The sequence below is a fragment of the Nesoenas mayeri genome (assembly GCF_963082525.1).
Source record: "Nesoenas mayeri genome assembly, chromosome: 3".
Classification (NCBI taxonomy): Eukaryota; Metazoa; Chordata; class Aves; order Columbiformes; family Columbidae; genus Nesoenas; species Nesoenas mayeri.
The window spans coordinates 86,368,467-86,384,673 of NC_137544.1; the positions used below are offsets into that span (position 1 = coordinate 86,368,467).

Below are 16,207 nucleotides of genomic sequence, written 5' to 3' on the forward strand. Positions count from 1 at the left end.
GAGACAGGACGACTCGATAAATACAAACTGCTTCTCTCAATATGCTATAGCCACAGGCATTTTAACAATACCCTTTCTAAGCTGTCTTCATGGCTGTTTGTGTATCCATAAAGGGCTCACAACTGAGGAGGCCAGTAGATCAGCACCCCCAAAAAAGTACTATATTTTTCTCTTTGGACTCTGAAAAGATTTTATGGCTCTGAGCTCACCAATACTTAAATGTCTGCGTGACAGGAAAGGGCTGTTGGTGCTTTTACAGGAACTAGTTTAAATGTTACATTCACCCAAAAATGAATTATCATCTCTCTATGCTTTAAAATATGGAAGCCAAGACTGATAAACAGCATTGTGGGGAAAAATGTGAAAAAACAGATTGATGATTTGGCAAACAGAATTAAAATGAGTTCAAAACGTATTATAGCTAGGGGAAAACACAGACTTAGACAAATGCATCTCAGTTGCTCTGATGAAAGAGAATTGGCTCCAAACCCAAAGATTTCTCAAGAAGAAAAGAAGAGATGAGGCTTTCCAGAAAATTCTGTAGGGGAAAACCTCTATGACGTGTTTGAAAAACAATTAAACACTGAAAGTCCCTTAGCCAGACTAGCTCCAGAGTTGCTGTGATACCAGGAATTGGTTTTGACTGTTGCAAGTAGCGAAGTCTGGTTTTACTCATAAGAGATGTGAAAGTGCTCTTCTCTGTCAGTGCTGTCACCCATGCCAGAAGGAATGAACAAATGTTGACGCAAAAAGTACTGCAAGGAGAAGGTCCTTTTGTACCCAGAGAAACTGAGATTTCAGAATCGGTGACGTCTGTATTTCTGTCGTCATTTTTTCCTCCTTCAAAAAATTAAGGGGAAAAAAAAAAATCTTGGCTTCACGCAGTGCTGAGAGAGAAGATTTTTAATGGTGATTCAGCATGAGGATAGGGCTATGTTCATTTATAACTTAATTCCATGATATTCTGTACTTTGTCACTGTTTACAGTTTGTTGACTTCCTTAGTGCTTTTCAGTTGCTTCCTTTTAGGAAATGGAATGTTAAGTGGATATACTTAGTAAGGTAATATTAATTTGATTTTTGTTCCCTATTCTTCCTGGAAATGGTAAACACTTTTCAAGTTGCACCTAAGAGTTAGTTTCTCATTTAAGGAAGTCACGTATGCTGGGACGAGGAAACTGGGTCTATCTCAACAATTTATTTTCTAATGAAGTAGCACACTTCCAACTTAAGACTCCTAATACTGTCATAGGGCAGGGTAAAGTCTGTTGTGCTGATCATCAAGGGAGCCTAGATAATTACCTTAGGCAAAATGCATAATTTCAGATAAGTGAGATCAGGCAGGAATGACTCTCATTCCCAGTGTATAAAGGCCTAATTCGGACCTTCTTGAAGGAGTCCTGTTGAAAGAGTGGACGCTAGTGGTTGTATTTAGTGGGTAATACTTAAGTGTCAGTAACGCTAATAACGTGTTCATCTGCGGCCACCTGAGCTCCTGTGTGGCTATAGGTTTTTGTGTAAAGATGCTGATTTCACTATCAGAGCATGCAATTCCTGCAGCACTACCCGCAGTAGCCCCCGTCAGCTTAAGATTGCTTGTGGTGGGCTGTGAAGTCTTTGCTGCTGCTTTGCTTTACAGCTGAGATGAGCAGCTAGACTGGCTTTCTGTCCTAGATGTATGTTTGTGTCTAAATGTGGCTTTTTGGCTTGTGTTCTGTTATCCCTCAAGTGAAAGCCTTTTAGGTCTGGATATGCTTTAGGTACCTAAGAATCTGGATGACCTGAATGACAGTTTAAAAAGGCTTGTGGATCTGAATCCTGTGCTGGGTTGCTTACAGCTGGAGTTGTCTCCAGCCCCAAACCTGAAGCACGGATGTGAACTTTCAAGCATGATACTCTTGAAGAACTTGAATTTCTGTTTCAGAAGTGCTTCAGTTTGAAGAAGACAGACTATCTGGGTGCTAATATTTTGTTTAATGCCCACCCAGACCTGCAGCTGAAGCATGTGTCTGCCTGCCTCTCCTTACAATCAACTAAGCCTCATTAACTCTCCTGCGGGATTAAGCTCCCTAATGAGTGCCACAGCTTAGTCATAGCGGAGTTTGGAACCCAGCTGTAGTGAAGAGTCACCCAGTTCTTCAAAGAAATGCATCTGAGCCCTAAAAGCATTTGAACTAAGCAGCCTTATGCTCAGCATTTCCTGTTTAATGGGTTGGGCACATTCCTGTTCAGTGTGCTGGTTTAGCCTGCTTGCTCCATGCAATTAGCTTTTCTCATCCCTTCCACAAGAGACCTCAGACTGATTAGTGGTGTAACTCAAGGCTGAAATTTAAAGGTTTTTAGCATCATATCCATTTGTGGATCTAGCCTACATGTAATACCTTTAAAAGAAATAAACAAAAACCAGTTTAAGAGAGTTATCCCCCCAATAAATTTAATTGAATAGAGTTAAGGCTATTCCATCAGACATCTTGAATCACATGGCAGTCTCTATTAATTTATTTGGGTTGGTACCTTTTTCTGGAACATTCTAAACTATGTAAAGGTAAACGATAGTTATATTTCTCATTACCAACTATTTATTAGAGTTTTAAAAATTGATTTAAACATGGAAGATGGCTGTAGTTCAAGATATGATGTTTGTTGCCTGAGAATTGCATATAGAGAATCTTCATAGTGGTAAAAAGGACAAGAAAAACAAAAGGTGATTCATAAAACTTGGTGACAGATCTTAGATTTCCAATCCGTGTGATTTGTATGCTACAAACTTGCACAGGACAAAAGTAGTTGTAGTTACTGTTAATTCCTCTGACTTGCTCGAAAGAGGCTGTATCAGTAAGAGAAGTTGGCAGTAAAGGGCTCCTGGGGGCATGTAAATACAGTTATGAATGTCTTTCAGAATGATCTCAACATTTGTGCCTGCATGTGCTCCTTTGATACTTTAAGTGACAGCTTTCCATATAAAATAAAACACAACAAGCCTATGTTGTAGAGAGCAGAGATTTTGCCAAAATCTACCAAAATTCATGAAGAAAACCTACTTGAATTAAGCAAGTTTCGCTGTATTAACTTACTTGAAAGAAGTGAAGAGTGGCTGAGTGGCTACATGCCACTTTTTTACTGTCTTTTGGGGTTTTTTTGGGAGATGGGAGCAGGGGGTGTGATGAGGAAAACAGCAGAAGTCATTCTTCTCTATGCTGAAACAGGGAGCCAAGGAAGAGACTGAAACCTGTGATAATCAGGAAGGAAAAAGGCTTTTCCAGATATCTTCTTTTCAGTTAGCTGCTTCCTCACTTTGGAAGCATCAAATCTTCTGGATTATTTCCTTGCCTGTCTGTCAAGAATGCTGAAGAAGCAAGCAGGGCTTAAACAGAGGGTAAAGAAACAAGAGTGCAATAGAAGCAAGAAGTCTAAGAGCTCATTTCTGACTGGAGGGAGAAGATTGTGGTAGGAGTATGGAAACAAGACAGGAGGAGGAAGTGATGTGAGGATATAGTGACACAGCTAATCGGAATTAGGTGTGTAGAGAAGTGTGTCTAATAGCAATGATGGCAACAGAAAGAAAACGGGAGGTTGCTGTTCTGTTACTGTCATGATACGCAGCTGGATCATATTTTGCTCTTTGAAGTCCCATTGGTTTGCATAAAGGCAATAGAACTGAGTACTTGAAAAGTGACAAAATATTGAAGGTTAAACTGTATTAACTAATGACATACCTGTAAGATCATACAAATGCAGCAAAATAAGGAGTTACAGAAATAACAAAAAGTGGAGTGCTGGAATTAATTACATAGCAATAATGTGTAGCCATAGCTGTCTAGACATGGCAAATAAAGTGGAGCTTGACATATTGCCTTGTTCAAAATGTTTGACTGGGTAGGTATGCACACATACACCTCACCTCATGCAGAACTGTGGGGAGTACTTTTAAGCATGAGAGAAAGCATTGGATCTTGGATGGAATAAAGCTGGATCATCTTATTTTTAATTTTATTGCCATGCCTAATTTTTCCTAATGCTTGTGAAAAGAGAACAGAGTGTGAGTTGTGAAAGTGTACGATAACAAAGGTTCAGGAAAGAGCAAAGATGCGCTACCCTACTTGAAGATAGGCATTGCATATTGAAGCCAAAAATTAAATTACCCAGCAGCTGTGCTTTGCCTTCTTGAATCCATGTAGCTTTCAGACTTGTTTGTGCTTGTGACTGTTACAGAAAGAATAAGGCTCATATTCTGCCTGGTTTTCAAATGGGTGAGGTTTGAATGCAGAAGGTTTTGCTCCCATGTTCAGAGCAGAGTAAAGGCTGAGTTCAGTTCTGTGAAGGTCATGTAAAGAATGTTTCACATCTGCTTCACTGGGATAACAGCCATGTCAACAGATCAGAAGGGGATTTGGGAGATCTTTGCCCCTTTGGCCTAGCCTGCAGACCGGGTCTGAGTATGAAGTGTCGGTAGTGCACTGCTGGACAAGGAAAATCAGTTATACCAGTATTTTATGTAAGCTGTATTAAGTAAATCAGCTGCTCTCCTAAATATTAACTGGACCTCAGCTGCAGTATTGTCTAGTTTTGGACAGTGTATTTGAAGAAAAATGAGGACCAAGTGTTATCAAACAAAGCAGGAAAGAATGGAGATCTGCAAAATATGGCCTGTTAAACTGAAAAAGTTTAGATGGTTTTGGTCTGAAGAAAATTAAACTCAGGAAAATTCAGGGTAGCAGTCTTCAAGTATGTTAGAAATTGATCCAAAGAGGAACAAGTTTTTGTCAGAGTTTCCTGCAGGTAAGGCAGGGCCATAATACACTTGAATTGCAACAGGGGAAATGTGGGTTAGGTATTAGAAATAACTTTATAATAGGAGAGGCTGAAGCACTGGAATACGTTCCCTAGGCAGGCTGTGGAATCTGCGTAATAGAAGGGTTTTGAGAATAGGCTGGACAAGCTTTTTGCATAATGCTGCTGTTCCATCCTGCGTTGGGAAAAAGGAGAGGAGAGATTAGATGATCTCTCAGAATCCCTTTCAGTTCTTTCTATGCCTAGCAAGGGCTGTATTCCTCTCAATGTGTAATCTGAAATTTAAGGAAGATCTGCCTCTGATCTGTATGTGAATCCAATGTGTTTGTTTGTTTGTTTTGTTTGTTTTTTCCCTTCTTAGCATTCAGAAGTCTTCTAGACGCTGATATACCTAAGATGTATAATAGCCAAGTTTCAGCATATTCTGAGCTTTGGGAACTAGGTTTTGGGTTGTTTTCTTGTTGTTTGCTTTAAATGGATGACTAAGTGGTAATAAGACAGAACTTCCCCATATATTGTCAAAAAAGTATTTTACGTAAGTCAAAAGTATAAAAAGGTCATTCGACAATAGTTCTAAAAGCTTAGTTATTTTACTTATATGGCTGATTTTTATGCAGTGTCAGATTTCCTTTTGGCTGAACAAGCATATCTGGTAGTAAGGACTAAACCAGGTAGACTAGTGAAATAACTGGGAGACACCTGTTTTAGGCAATAAGTCATTTCCCTCTGCTTCTGTCCTTTTTTAATTTTTCAGTCAGTGTTTAATTAAGAAAAAAAGAGAGGGAGTTGGTCATCTGAGAATTTAGAATGCTGAATCTGCCATTTAAAAGCTTATCAGTTTTGATTTGATAAGATAGATTTTCATTCCAAAGTTCTCCTCATGTGTCACACTTGAAAACATGAAATTGCCTGAGATAATCTATTGGCTTCGGGAAGAGAATAAAATTTTAAGATAGAATCTTCAGGTCTGAAGAAGTTCCATATAGATACACATATGAAAACTTACTGAGTTCAGTGCAGAAGTAAGGTGTCATGAAAACAGAGTAGCGTATGTCATTCTTGAAGGTACTAATGTAAAGCCTGCAGATAGCTTAGTTCTGTTTCTTCAGGAGATTTGCCTCAGGATATTTGTAATCGGTGAAGGTATTAAAAACAAAACCCAACCAAACAAAAACCAACACAAACACCTCTGAAAGTAGAATCAGAAAGAAGTTTTGTGCAAGGGTTATGGGACAGGCGTTCATAAGCTCTACCAGCTGAGTCTACAGTATAAGCCACTGCTTGTGACTTTTATTGGGAATCCTTTTGATTAGATCACTGTGAAGCACAAAAACGTCATAGACACAATAAAATCATTTTTTTCAACACATTAAAATATATTCTCTTTGTCCTGTTTGACCTATGAGACAGTGTAGTGTAGTCATCTTTTTAACTGAATACCAGTTCTGCTTTCACTAGTATTGCTAGCCCATTGTCTTCCTGCAAAGCAGGGACATGCCACAAATCTTCTGAGATCCACTACAGCTATTGAATACTGTCTAGTTAAATCTTTGCAGAATGCTGGAGCTGTGGGGGCAGCCGTAAAACCAAGGAAAAAAATATGTTTATAGAAATTCTTCTAGAAAGACACGAAGGCGGAGTAGCATTACAGACAAAGAGACCCAGGAGGTTGAGGAGAACTTCTTCCCATTATACAACTCTGCCCAGGCATGGATATGAGAGCTATTGTGACCATCCGGACCTAAAACCTGCCACCTGCCTTGTCTTAGCTCATTCATCTTTTAAGCTAATGCAGGAAAAAAAAAAAAAAAATCAGTTTGTCATGATGGACAGTAGTGACAGAAGGGAATCTATGAAGAAATCCTTTTGCTTATATTTTCCGTTTCTCCTGCAGTTGTTGCTTAATCATAAATTTATCACAGCATGAGCTTGCTGTGTTCATAATATTATATCATAGTGACTTACAGAGATGGAAAGAAAATCACCTACATGTGGTGCCAATTTTCAACTAAAGATCACATCACTTTACCCAGGCTTTTATTTTTTTTTTAAACTGGCTCACAAGAGTTTCACAGATTTTGGAAATTATGGGTACATTCTTCCACTGATCTACTTTGACAAATGTATCTAAGAGTTCTTGGGTTCAAGCAAGCCTGGACTATGAGGCAGGATGATGGTGCAGTTGGCCGAGTCTCCTTGTGAGTTTGCTGCTTAGCTCAGGGATGGAGCTTTAACCAGTATTAGTAATCCTGGTGGTTCTACCTTTATTAAAACAACAATCTGAATTTATCTCTAGTTTTGCCATTTTTTTCATTAGCTTTACTGTTCATCCAGTGTATGTATCTTCTGCTTTTGTTGTCTTTCATTAGGCTCTTTTATTTATCTGATCTCGAATTTGTAGTTCTTCAGTCTGTTGTTATACTTAAGGGCAGAGTGAGGTGTTTCATTTCCACATTTTTAAAAACAGTTTTGAAGAGTTTATGATAAATTTCTCTCTCTCTCTCTCTCTATATATATATACATATGTAAATAATGATTCCAGGTATGTTGCAGTGCTGTAGCACCATCATGTTTTTCCAGAAATGAATTTGAGATAATCTAAGTTGCAGATCTTGTCATGTCCAAGTCACAGTGGCATCATCAGTAAAGCTTCTGGAGTTTAAAGAGGAAAATAATCTGTATGCTACCTTAAAAATGTACTGTGCTTCTTCACTGTGAACTAGCCCAAAACCAAAACAGGTCAAGAGTATAGCAGCAATGGGCTTTTTCTAGCTTGAAGTTGTGGCTTTTAACTTTAATACTGCCAAACCAGGTAAGAGATATTGAAGGATATGTAGTTTCTCATTTAGAATTAAATCACCCCCTCTTTGAATAAAAGGGGCCGGGGGGGGAGAACAACCTACAGAAGGGAAGAAAGGGAGGGATTCAAGGAAGTCTAAGTGTCTAACCTTGCAGAGTTTCTGCCGAAAGCTTCCTTTCAGGAGAAAGGTTTGTGGTCTGCTTTCAATTTAAATCTGCCTGTGTTATACTCACTGTTAAGGTCCCTGAATCTTAAGATGTGTGAGGATGGTACTGTCTGCTTAGGTACAACTATGGAAGGGGAGGAAGATAATGTCTCTACTTTGAATCCACCTCCTCATACACTGGTCAGTTTTCAGCTTGGAGGCCATAATGAGCTTTGCACCTTCCTAAATGTCTCCAGAAGCATCGAGAAAGGTAGAAGTTGTGGCCTGCTAGGCAAGAACATCATCATAATAGTTTCATAATAGTTTTCATAAATCTGAGAAAGATGGAGAAAATCTTCCCATGTTAAAAGAATATGAAGCTGTCTTATTTCTGCCTATTTGCAACTAGTAAACCAGGATTATCTCTGTAAGGATTGAATTTGTTATAGCGCAAAACCATTGCTGAATAATGATTTGAATATTTGTAGGGGCTAGGGCTTACATTATGGTGTTTTTCAGACTTCTTACTTTCCTGAAAAGCTTCACTTAAATATTCTTTCATGGATGCTCTTTATGTCTGTAGATAGTGGCCTGTGTTTTTGAAGGTACTATTCAACTGCTGTTCCTATGTAATTATTCCCAAACTTAGATGCTAACATTTTCTCACCCAAAATGCATGAGACACAAATTCACAGTTTCCATTCAGTCTTGTACTAATGCATCTCTTCTACCAAAGAATTATGCTACAGAGTTTTTTCAATGTTTTTTCAATATTATCAACTCAACATTCAACAATGTAGTACAGAATACTGTGAAGAAGAATTAGAACATGGTTTAGTTCCATCTGTATTGGCAAAGCCTTTTTTTTTTTTTTAATTTAAGCTGGAAAGCCTGTGTGGGTCCCCCAATACTGGTTTTTACAGTGTAGGTATGACTGACTTTTGTGACTCAACTAACCATGTTTTTTTAATTAGATCACATCCTAAAGGAAAAATGTTACTAAAACATCTGAAAATACAAAATAGAAAATGGATTGGGCTTTTCTAGGAAAAAAATATATATATGTATATATATGTATATATATGTATATGTATATATATAAAACTGTGCAAATAAAAATACAAATATGGCAGTATTGCTTGTGAAGCTGTGCTTAACAAAAGAAAATCTTAGAAGTTGTAGTGTCAGCAGTTCACAAGCCACTTATGTCTGTTCATAGGGAAAGGTGTATTAATAATTTTTGTAAGAAAATTTTTGGCACTGAGGAATCCAGAGTGTGTTCCAAATCTACTAAAATCACAATACTAGCCTTTAATTAAAATATTTTATTCCTGCATCTGTCTGGGCTATGCTTTTTCTAACTATTGTTTAAGGAGAATAAGGTGGGAGCATCTGTACTACAGCTGCTGTTCAAATAGAGCAATGCCTTCACTGTAGACAAAACAGCTGGCACAATTATTTTAATTTGTTTATGAAGAGCCAGAAATAAGAAGGCTTTATGTTCTTTTGAAGTGGGAAGATTTTCTTCATTTTCTTGAGATTTTCAAAAAAATGTTTGTCCAGAGGGTATTCAATAAACTAGGTTGGAGAAGTATGGTTTTTTATTTCTGTGACATGAGGAAGAATGAGATCCTACTCTTTCTGTGCATCATTTCTTGGGATTATTAGGTTTGGTATGAAAGTATTCTGTGGTGTATTTACAAGAACTTACTACTGGATTTATTAGTAAGTCTGCGGAGGACAGCCTGTTTATTTTTAAATAATTGCAAATGGAATCTGTTTTTTTTCTCTAATTTTCCTAATAAATAGTTTTAATATCTTTTTTTTGTCTTCAGCTGTTAGCTGTGGAATCAAATACATCTGGTTTTAAATCAAATTCTGTAACAAGAAGTAATTCTAATGAACTTAAATCAATATAAGTGTTTTCTCAGTGTTTGTCACTTTCAAGTTTTTCAAATGACTGTAAGGAAGTGTATAAAAAAAAAAGAGAATCTATCTATTTTTTATCTCTGAGCTCAGAACCAGTATTTTTAAGAATTGATACTTACCCTTTTCTCTGAGCTATTTATTGCTTTAACAAAGGCTGACAGCAAAGCTCAGTCTATAGTACTTAAATCCCTGTGGAAAAATAGTGCCAAAAAACTGTGAAAAAATGGGTCCAGGCAGCTGCGTCACAAGGTTTGACCACTTCGGGCTGGGGTGCCAGGAGATTTGAGACAGATGTTTTCAGACATGCCGCATGCCTAAAACATTTCCAGGGGTCGAGCTACAAATAGTGACTTAATAAGTGCAGAAACAGGAAAAGTATGCAGGAGGACACAAGAGTTTATTCACCCCTAGGTGCACAGCCAGCCTCTTTACATTACATCTGCCTGTCAGGGTTGGCTATTTAAGCTGTCATGCCCTTGGTATTGCTCTTTGTCTGCCTGTGAATAAAGTGCAGCATTGTGATTACTAATCCCACTCCAGTGACTTGACTTTAAATGTGGTTTTGGAGCGGATCCCGGAGTTCTGTTTGCTAAGCTTCCTACTCCTGTTTCAGAGACACCACTGGAGATCTATGAGAGAGAGCACTGCAGACTGCCCTCCTCCTGTAGACCTGTCGCCTTTTTCTTCCCCCCCGCCTTTTTTTTTCCCAAAACTTTTTGAGGGAAATCAATGGATACCAAAGTGATCTGTTTATTTTTCTTTTTTTCTTTGCCTCCGCTGACAGTGGGAAATCACACTGGTCGCATCAAGGTGGTCTTTACACCCAGCATCTGTAAAGTGACTTGTACCAAAGGCAACTGTCAGAACAACTGTGAGAAGGGAAATACCACCACCCTCATTAGTGAAAACGGCCACGCTGCTGACACGCTGACAGCCACTAACTTCCGAGTAGGTAAGTACCCTGAAACTGTATTTGTCCTTAGCTGTCCTCTCTTGACTAACAGAGGGAGGAGATATTTTGTTATTAATACCAGTTGTGCATCTGTTACTCTTTGTTTGGAGGGCTGGGCTGAGTGGGAACCATTGTATGTTAGACAAGCTTTCTGGTATCCTTCGGAAATGGTCCCAAAAGTTCCTTTTGTGTCACAGGAAAAAAACTCCCATATTTTTAATCTGAGTTGTCAGCTGCAGGGCTACAACATACTAAGCTGAAGCTTTTGTTAAAATTCATCTCTCAGAGTTTGTGTTGTTAAACAGAGAAAATGTCAGATTCCACGAGAAGTTCTGTTTCCTCATTTGCTTGTTGAATAGGTATTAAATGCACATAAAAAACACAGTGAATCTCTCTTCAAAAAATTGTTCAGGAGTTCCTTAAAACTACAATCCTTTTTAAAAACACATTCGCTTTAAAACTTCTTCTTGCCGCTGAGAGTAAATCAGATTTCTTATTTGTCATTTTTAGAAACTGAAACAATGTTAGGTCTAATTGAAGTTATTGAAGCCAGTCATTTCTCTGCAATGTTTATTCTTTCTGCTTGCTCAATAAGTATCAGCAGTATGCCAGTCTAAACCCTACAACCGCTCGACTGTGGCGAAACAAATCCTGAAAGCCATCTAGAGTAATGATTAGCATATTTTAACTGTGCTGCATTAGTTGTGTAATCTAAGAGCAATACACATATATGGATGCATACCTGAACACTTCTAAATTTGCTGTTTCACATTATGATATCCTTAAATGCTCTTGGAAAGTATTTTGTGTTACCCTGAAAATATCATAGTATTGTTTTCTAAAAAAACCTTTTAAAATTAATTATTTTGCCAATTTGTACTCAAAGAATGCCAGAACACTGTAATTTTAGCCTCCGTCTAGTATAAACATCATGTCAGGCAGTGCTGAGGCTGGCTAATATTGCCCTTTTTAAAGTACACTGTATTTCAGGCTCTGACAAGGGGGAAAAGCTATTCCAGATTATTCTCCTTTTCACTCAGACGGACACTACAAAGAGCAGTTCCCTCTCTTAACACTCATACTAGATGATCAGACTGAGTCCAAGCCCTTGAAATTAATAAAATATTCCTTGATAATATGCATGTTTCTAAAAATATATATCTGTTTTGGGCTAATGATTGTAAAACCAGTGTTTTAAAAAAGCAATACAGCACTTTTTTGGTTTTGTTTTTTTTTTTTAATGGTTGTTCTGAGATTTTAAAAAAGAAAAGGATTTTGTCGAGGATGGTAGATCAAATGCTTTAAACTTGTGTTTACTTTCAATACAGATTTTTACCAATGTTTTGGCAAGAACCGTAGATAAGTTTTTTGCTTGATTTTCTGACTGCTGTGAAAGGATAGGGTTATTCTTTCCCCATTTCCTTTGACCTAATTTTGTATTGAAATTATGAAATGCTGAGAGCAAGCAGTCATGTAATTTGTCTGCTATGTAAATCTGTGCTGTAACACGACCTTCTCTCAAATACTTGAAAACTTGGAGAGTGGAAATGGACCTGTGAAGACGTGTTCCACACCTTCCTTCCTGGCTACAGTCCACGCAGCTCCTGATGTGCTGTGTACAACAGGCTGCTGGAAATATTCAACAAAAGCAGCCTGTAATAGTATTTGATGGAAAGATAGGGGAGTGTTAGGTTTAAAAATGTATAAAAACAAGTTGCTACACATGTAGAGGGATTTTTAACCTGCCTGTAGCTATCTATATTCCCTGTTACAAAAGCATTTGCCGCAGCTCTAAGTATAGTCATTTTTACAGAAAAGGAATAAGAAAGAGGTCTGAACTGTGGCTCTCCGGTTAAAAGTAGTGAGCGAACTTCATAATAACCAGAGAGGAGACATTCTACACCTGTAGTTTGAGTTTTCACTGATCAGGAGCTTTTGAATTGGGGTTTAAAATCTATGCTGAAATAATGTTTAAAAAAAAAATTATGAAACATTTTTTGTCTGTTCTCTGGTGCCTCTTGTTAGCTTAGGCTTCTGCTGATAGAGATGTCTCCTGGTACATGAAGCAGAAATAATTTGGGTCTTCTGAGATCATTTATTTTTGTAATATTTTTAACATCTGCATTATGTTTTACTTACGTGTTTTGCTTTTAAGTCATTGTTCTAAACTTGTTTCCTTACTGTTTATCCAGAATGCATGGAAATTCCTATTCTGATGATTTGACATTTTAAAAGCGCAACCATGAAAGAGAACGTTGTGTCAGAAAGTACATACTTAAAGCAATGAACAGCTCTTTTTCAGTATGTTTTTTTTAAGTATTTGTTCTTCCTTAAAACCAGAAAAGTTAAATTCACATGCCCTATTTGGAGAACTAACTGCTATTACTAATAATAGATACCTACTATAAGTGGGGAAATTAGGAAACTGCTTTAGGTTGTTGTATCTAAACGCATTCTGTAGCAGAAGCAGCATTCTAATACACAAGATGGAATTTAGATTCTCTAATGACAGTTTGCAGTTACCCATCACTTTGCTTTGTTATTAAGAATCCATTATTTCTAATAAAGAACCAGAGTAAAATTTTGTGTTTATGTTCTAAATTTTGTGCTGAACTTTGTAAATGCTTTTTATTTTCAGAGAGATAAAAGTTGTGGTGCCTGTACTCAAGCTACTCAAGTTTTTTCATGGGTTATTTCAGATTCTTAGAATTTTCTCAGTTTGTCGTTTCAGCTGAAACTTGGTACCAGTGAGTCCAGGCAAGGAACAAATCCTGTTTCCTGTAAATTTTATAAGATATGAATAAGCCATTAAAAACAAAAACCCACAACGAGAAACAGATTGGAGGAAATGTAGCTTTTCAGGTAGCTGAGATTTTGGCTGTTCTGGTGAAGAGCTCTAGCATTTCAGTTGAAGGTGGTGATAGCTTGGTATTTAAAAGGAAGGATCTCTTTGATTGCCAGTCTGCTTCAGTGAAACTTGGGGGCGGGGGGGGGTTGTAGTTTCACTTTGTGAATGGGATATGTTGCACAATTAAACTAACCAACCTCTAATATTTCATTGGCTTGGAGAATGAAAGCATTTAATCTGAGTGGAAACTTTTGCTGAATAGATGATTCTCATTATTCTTTTGGGCTAATACATGTGCAGTTTGTATGGTTTTTCAGTCCTGATATACCTACAGAGGCTTGTAAAACAGGGTTGATATATGTGCATAGAAATGGATGCATATAGAATAACATAGGAGGTTTCTGTCTCATTCACCATTGAAGCTACTTGATGATGTGTCCTGTTTCTCCTCAAAATTATTTGACATTCCAAAATACCTATTTTTGAAAGAAATTTTCTCTGTAAGAAGTGGGAGGACAGCAACTAATTTGTAACTGTAAAATGAAACAGTAAAGAATTAGGAAATGCCCAAATTAGTGTTCTTCATGCCCTCCTCATTTTTTCCCCTTCTTATACATATTTAATTATAGCTTTACATTCTTTTTTTTTTTCACAGGATCCCCATTTCATTCATTACACAGGAATGACAGAACTTAGTAAAGGAAGCGGTCATTTAATACTTCGGTTTATATTCACTGTCCATTGCCAGCCCTGCATCTCATTTAAAGCGGTTCATTCAAACTGTTATAAATGAGAAGATAGAGTAGCGTGCTATTCAGTGGGAGTGTGTATCTTTCTTTAGAAATTTTGTCTGAGCACATGGCAGTATCTGTGTCAAACAGCAAAATAGCAGCATTCTGCAGATGGAGACCAGCGAGAGTTAAAGATTTTTTTTTTTTTTTTTTCCCAAGACCATAGGAGACGATTGTGGCAGAGGTGATGATAGTATTATTGATCTGCTGCTCCCTTTTATGTCACTCCTTAATGCTCATCACTATCTATTCTTTTAACATTCCCTTCCCCTTTTCTTATGATCCCTCTTCATGTAACCTGGGCAATTATCCTTCCTCCTGGTTTTGCTATGCACAACGATCATCTACTTAGGCCATTAATGGGGATGAGGGAATATTTGGTTGTGTGTTTTTCCTCAGAAGAAGGGCAGACTTTCAGGAACCTTTTATTTCTTGTTTCATTGAATTTGAGTGAAAGTTAGTGTGTTGCTCTTACAGCTTCGCTGGTCTTTGTAGGAAATTCTTGATGCTGAGAAAGGTGTCAGATGTACGTGTTGTGGCCTGCAGTCCATGCAAGCCAATTTTCCTTGTGATACTAGAAGAGAATGAGATGGTGCTTATCCATCCTCCTTTCATCTATGAAATGTAAATGAGGATCTACCAGACGTCATTTGGCGAAATAGTGTCCAAAGTGAAAATATATCTGGTCTTTCGTATTTTGAAGGACCAGATACATTTATTTAATAATAAATTTTAAAGCTTTCAGCATGGATCACAGTGAACTGCGTTCTTGTACCCTGTTACAATAATGCTTGAATTATATTGCCTATTGAATTTTGGCACTTCCCCTATTGGAATTTTCTATCAACAAATTCTCCTGTTTTACTGTGTTGACACTGTACAAATGCTTTTGGATAATTGAGGTTGACCAGAAGTTCCCAATTATGTATAGACAGAAACTTCCAAGAAGCACCATAAACATTTTGCTCAAATTTTATTTGGTCTTCTGTTGAAAGTAATAAAAGGAAATTTGACCAGTATATCTTAAAACAATAGGTTATTCAAAGGGAATTTATTAAAAAGACATGCTATGCAATTATTATTCTAACAGAATTTCCTATCCAGCAAAGAGTCTAGAGTGCATACTTATTTAGAACTGTGAAAATGTAAATAATTTATTTAACAAAAAAAAATTGATAGTATTTCTGAATTTTATTCAGATATACACAATCATGAATTTCTATCAATGCTGTAGAAGTTAACACTGCTTTTTATTAAAGCACTTCTGGTATTATCAAAGAATTGTGTTGGTTAAAAATGGCAAAGAACTAAAAGCAAGCCAGCATGTTTTTATCGGTTTTTTGTATGACAGGAAATCCAGGAGTAACAAATGGGACTTTCTTGCTGCTGTTTGTTATGTAAAAAAGTTGTTGTTTCTTTGCTCCATATGATACATACTACACATACTCATTATGTTTAAGAGGTACTAAAAGGTAATGATATTTAAGGAAGATTTATCAATACTGTTTGGTGTGAAAAGACATTTACTGTAAATAATATTGGAGGGCAAATTTGATGACATATGAAGGCTTGTGTGCCAGGGAAGGCAGGCTTAAAGACCAACAGTTTGTAAAAGCATTTGTGTAGACTTGTGAGATTTTACAGACTCATATGGCATGAGGTGTGCACTGTTCAGTTTTCTACTAATTGTATTTTATTCTTTTGTTGTTGTTGTACTGGGTTTAATAACAGTTGCTAGAATGGCAACATCTTCTCTGTTATGAAGTGGTGTTTACTACTAGGTGCAAGGTGTCAGCCTGGCTAGATGATGCATAGTGTCTCATCTGTGTAACTTGTACCCCAGCAAAACTCTGTTCTATGGCTTCAGCGGAGACTTAGCAGATGTATATGTAGTTTCTCAGACAGGGGATTTAAAATAATTGATAACAAATGTCATGCAGGGATTTTTAATT

The 16,207-nt window shown here is 37.2% G+C and overlaps 1 protein-coding gene across 1 annotated transcript in view; it reads left to right on the plus strand.

Moving 5' to 3' along the window:
* LTBP1 (latent transforming growth factor beta binding protein 1) overlaps positions 1-16,207 on the plus strand; it is a gene marked incomplete at both ends in the record, with an annotated part of 196,334 nt that overhangs the window by 54,870 nt on the left and 125,257 nt on the right. Inside the window, one exon of the mRNA XM_080340785.1 lies at positions 10,449-10,616. Coding sequence (XP_080196911.1) covers positions 10,449-10,616 — 168 coding nt within the window. The remainder of the gene's footprint in view (positions 1-10,448; positions 10,617-16,207) is intronic.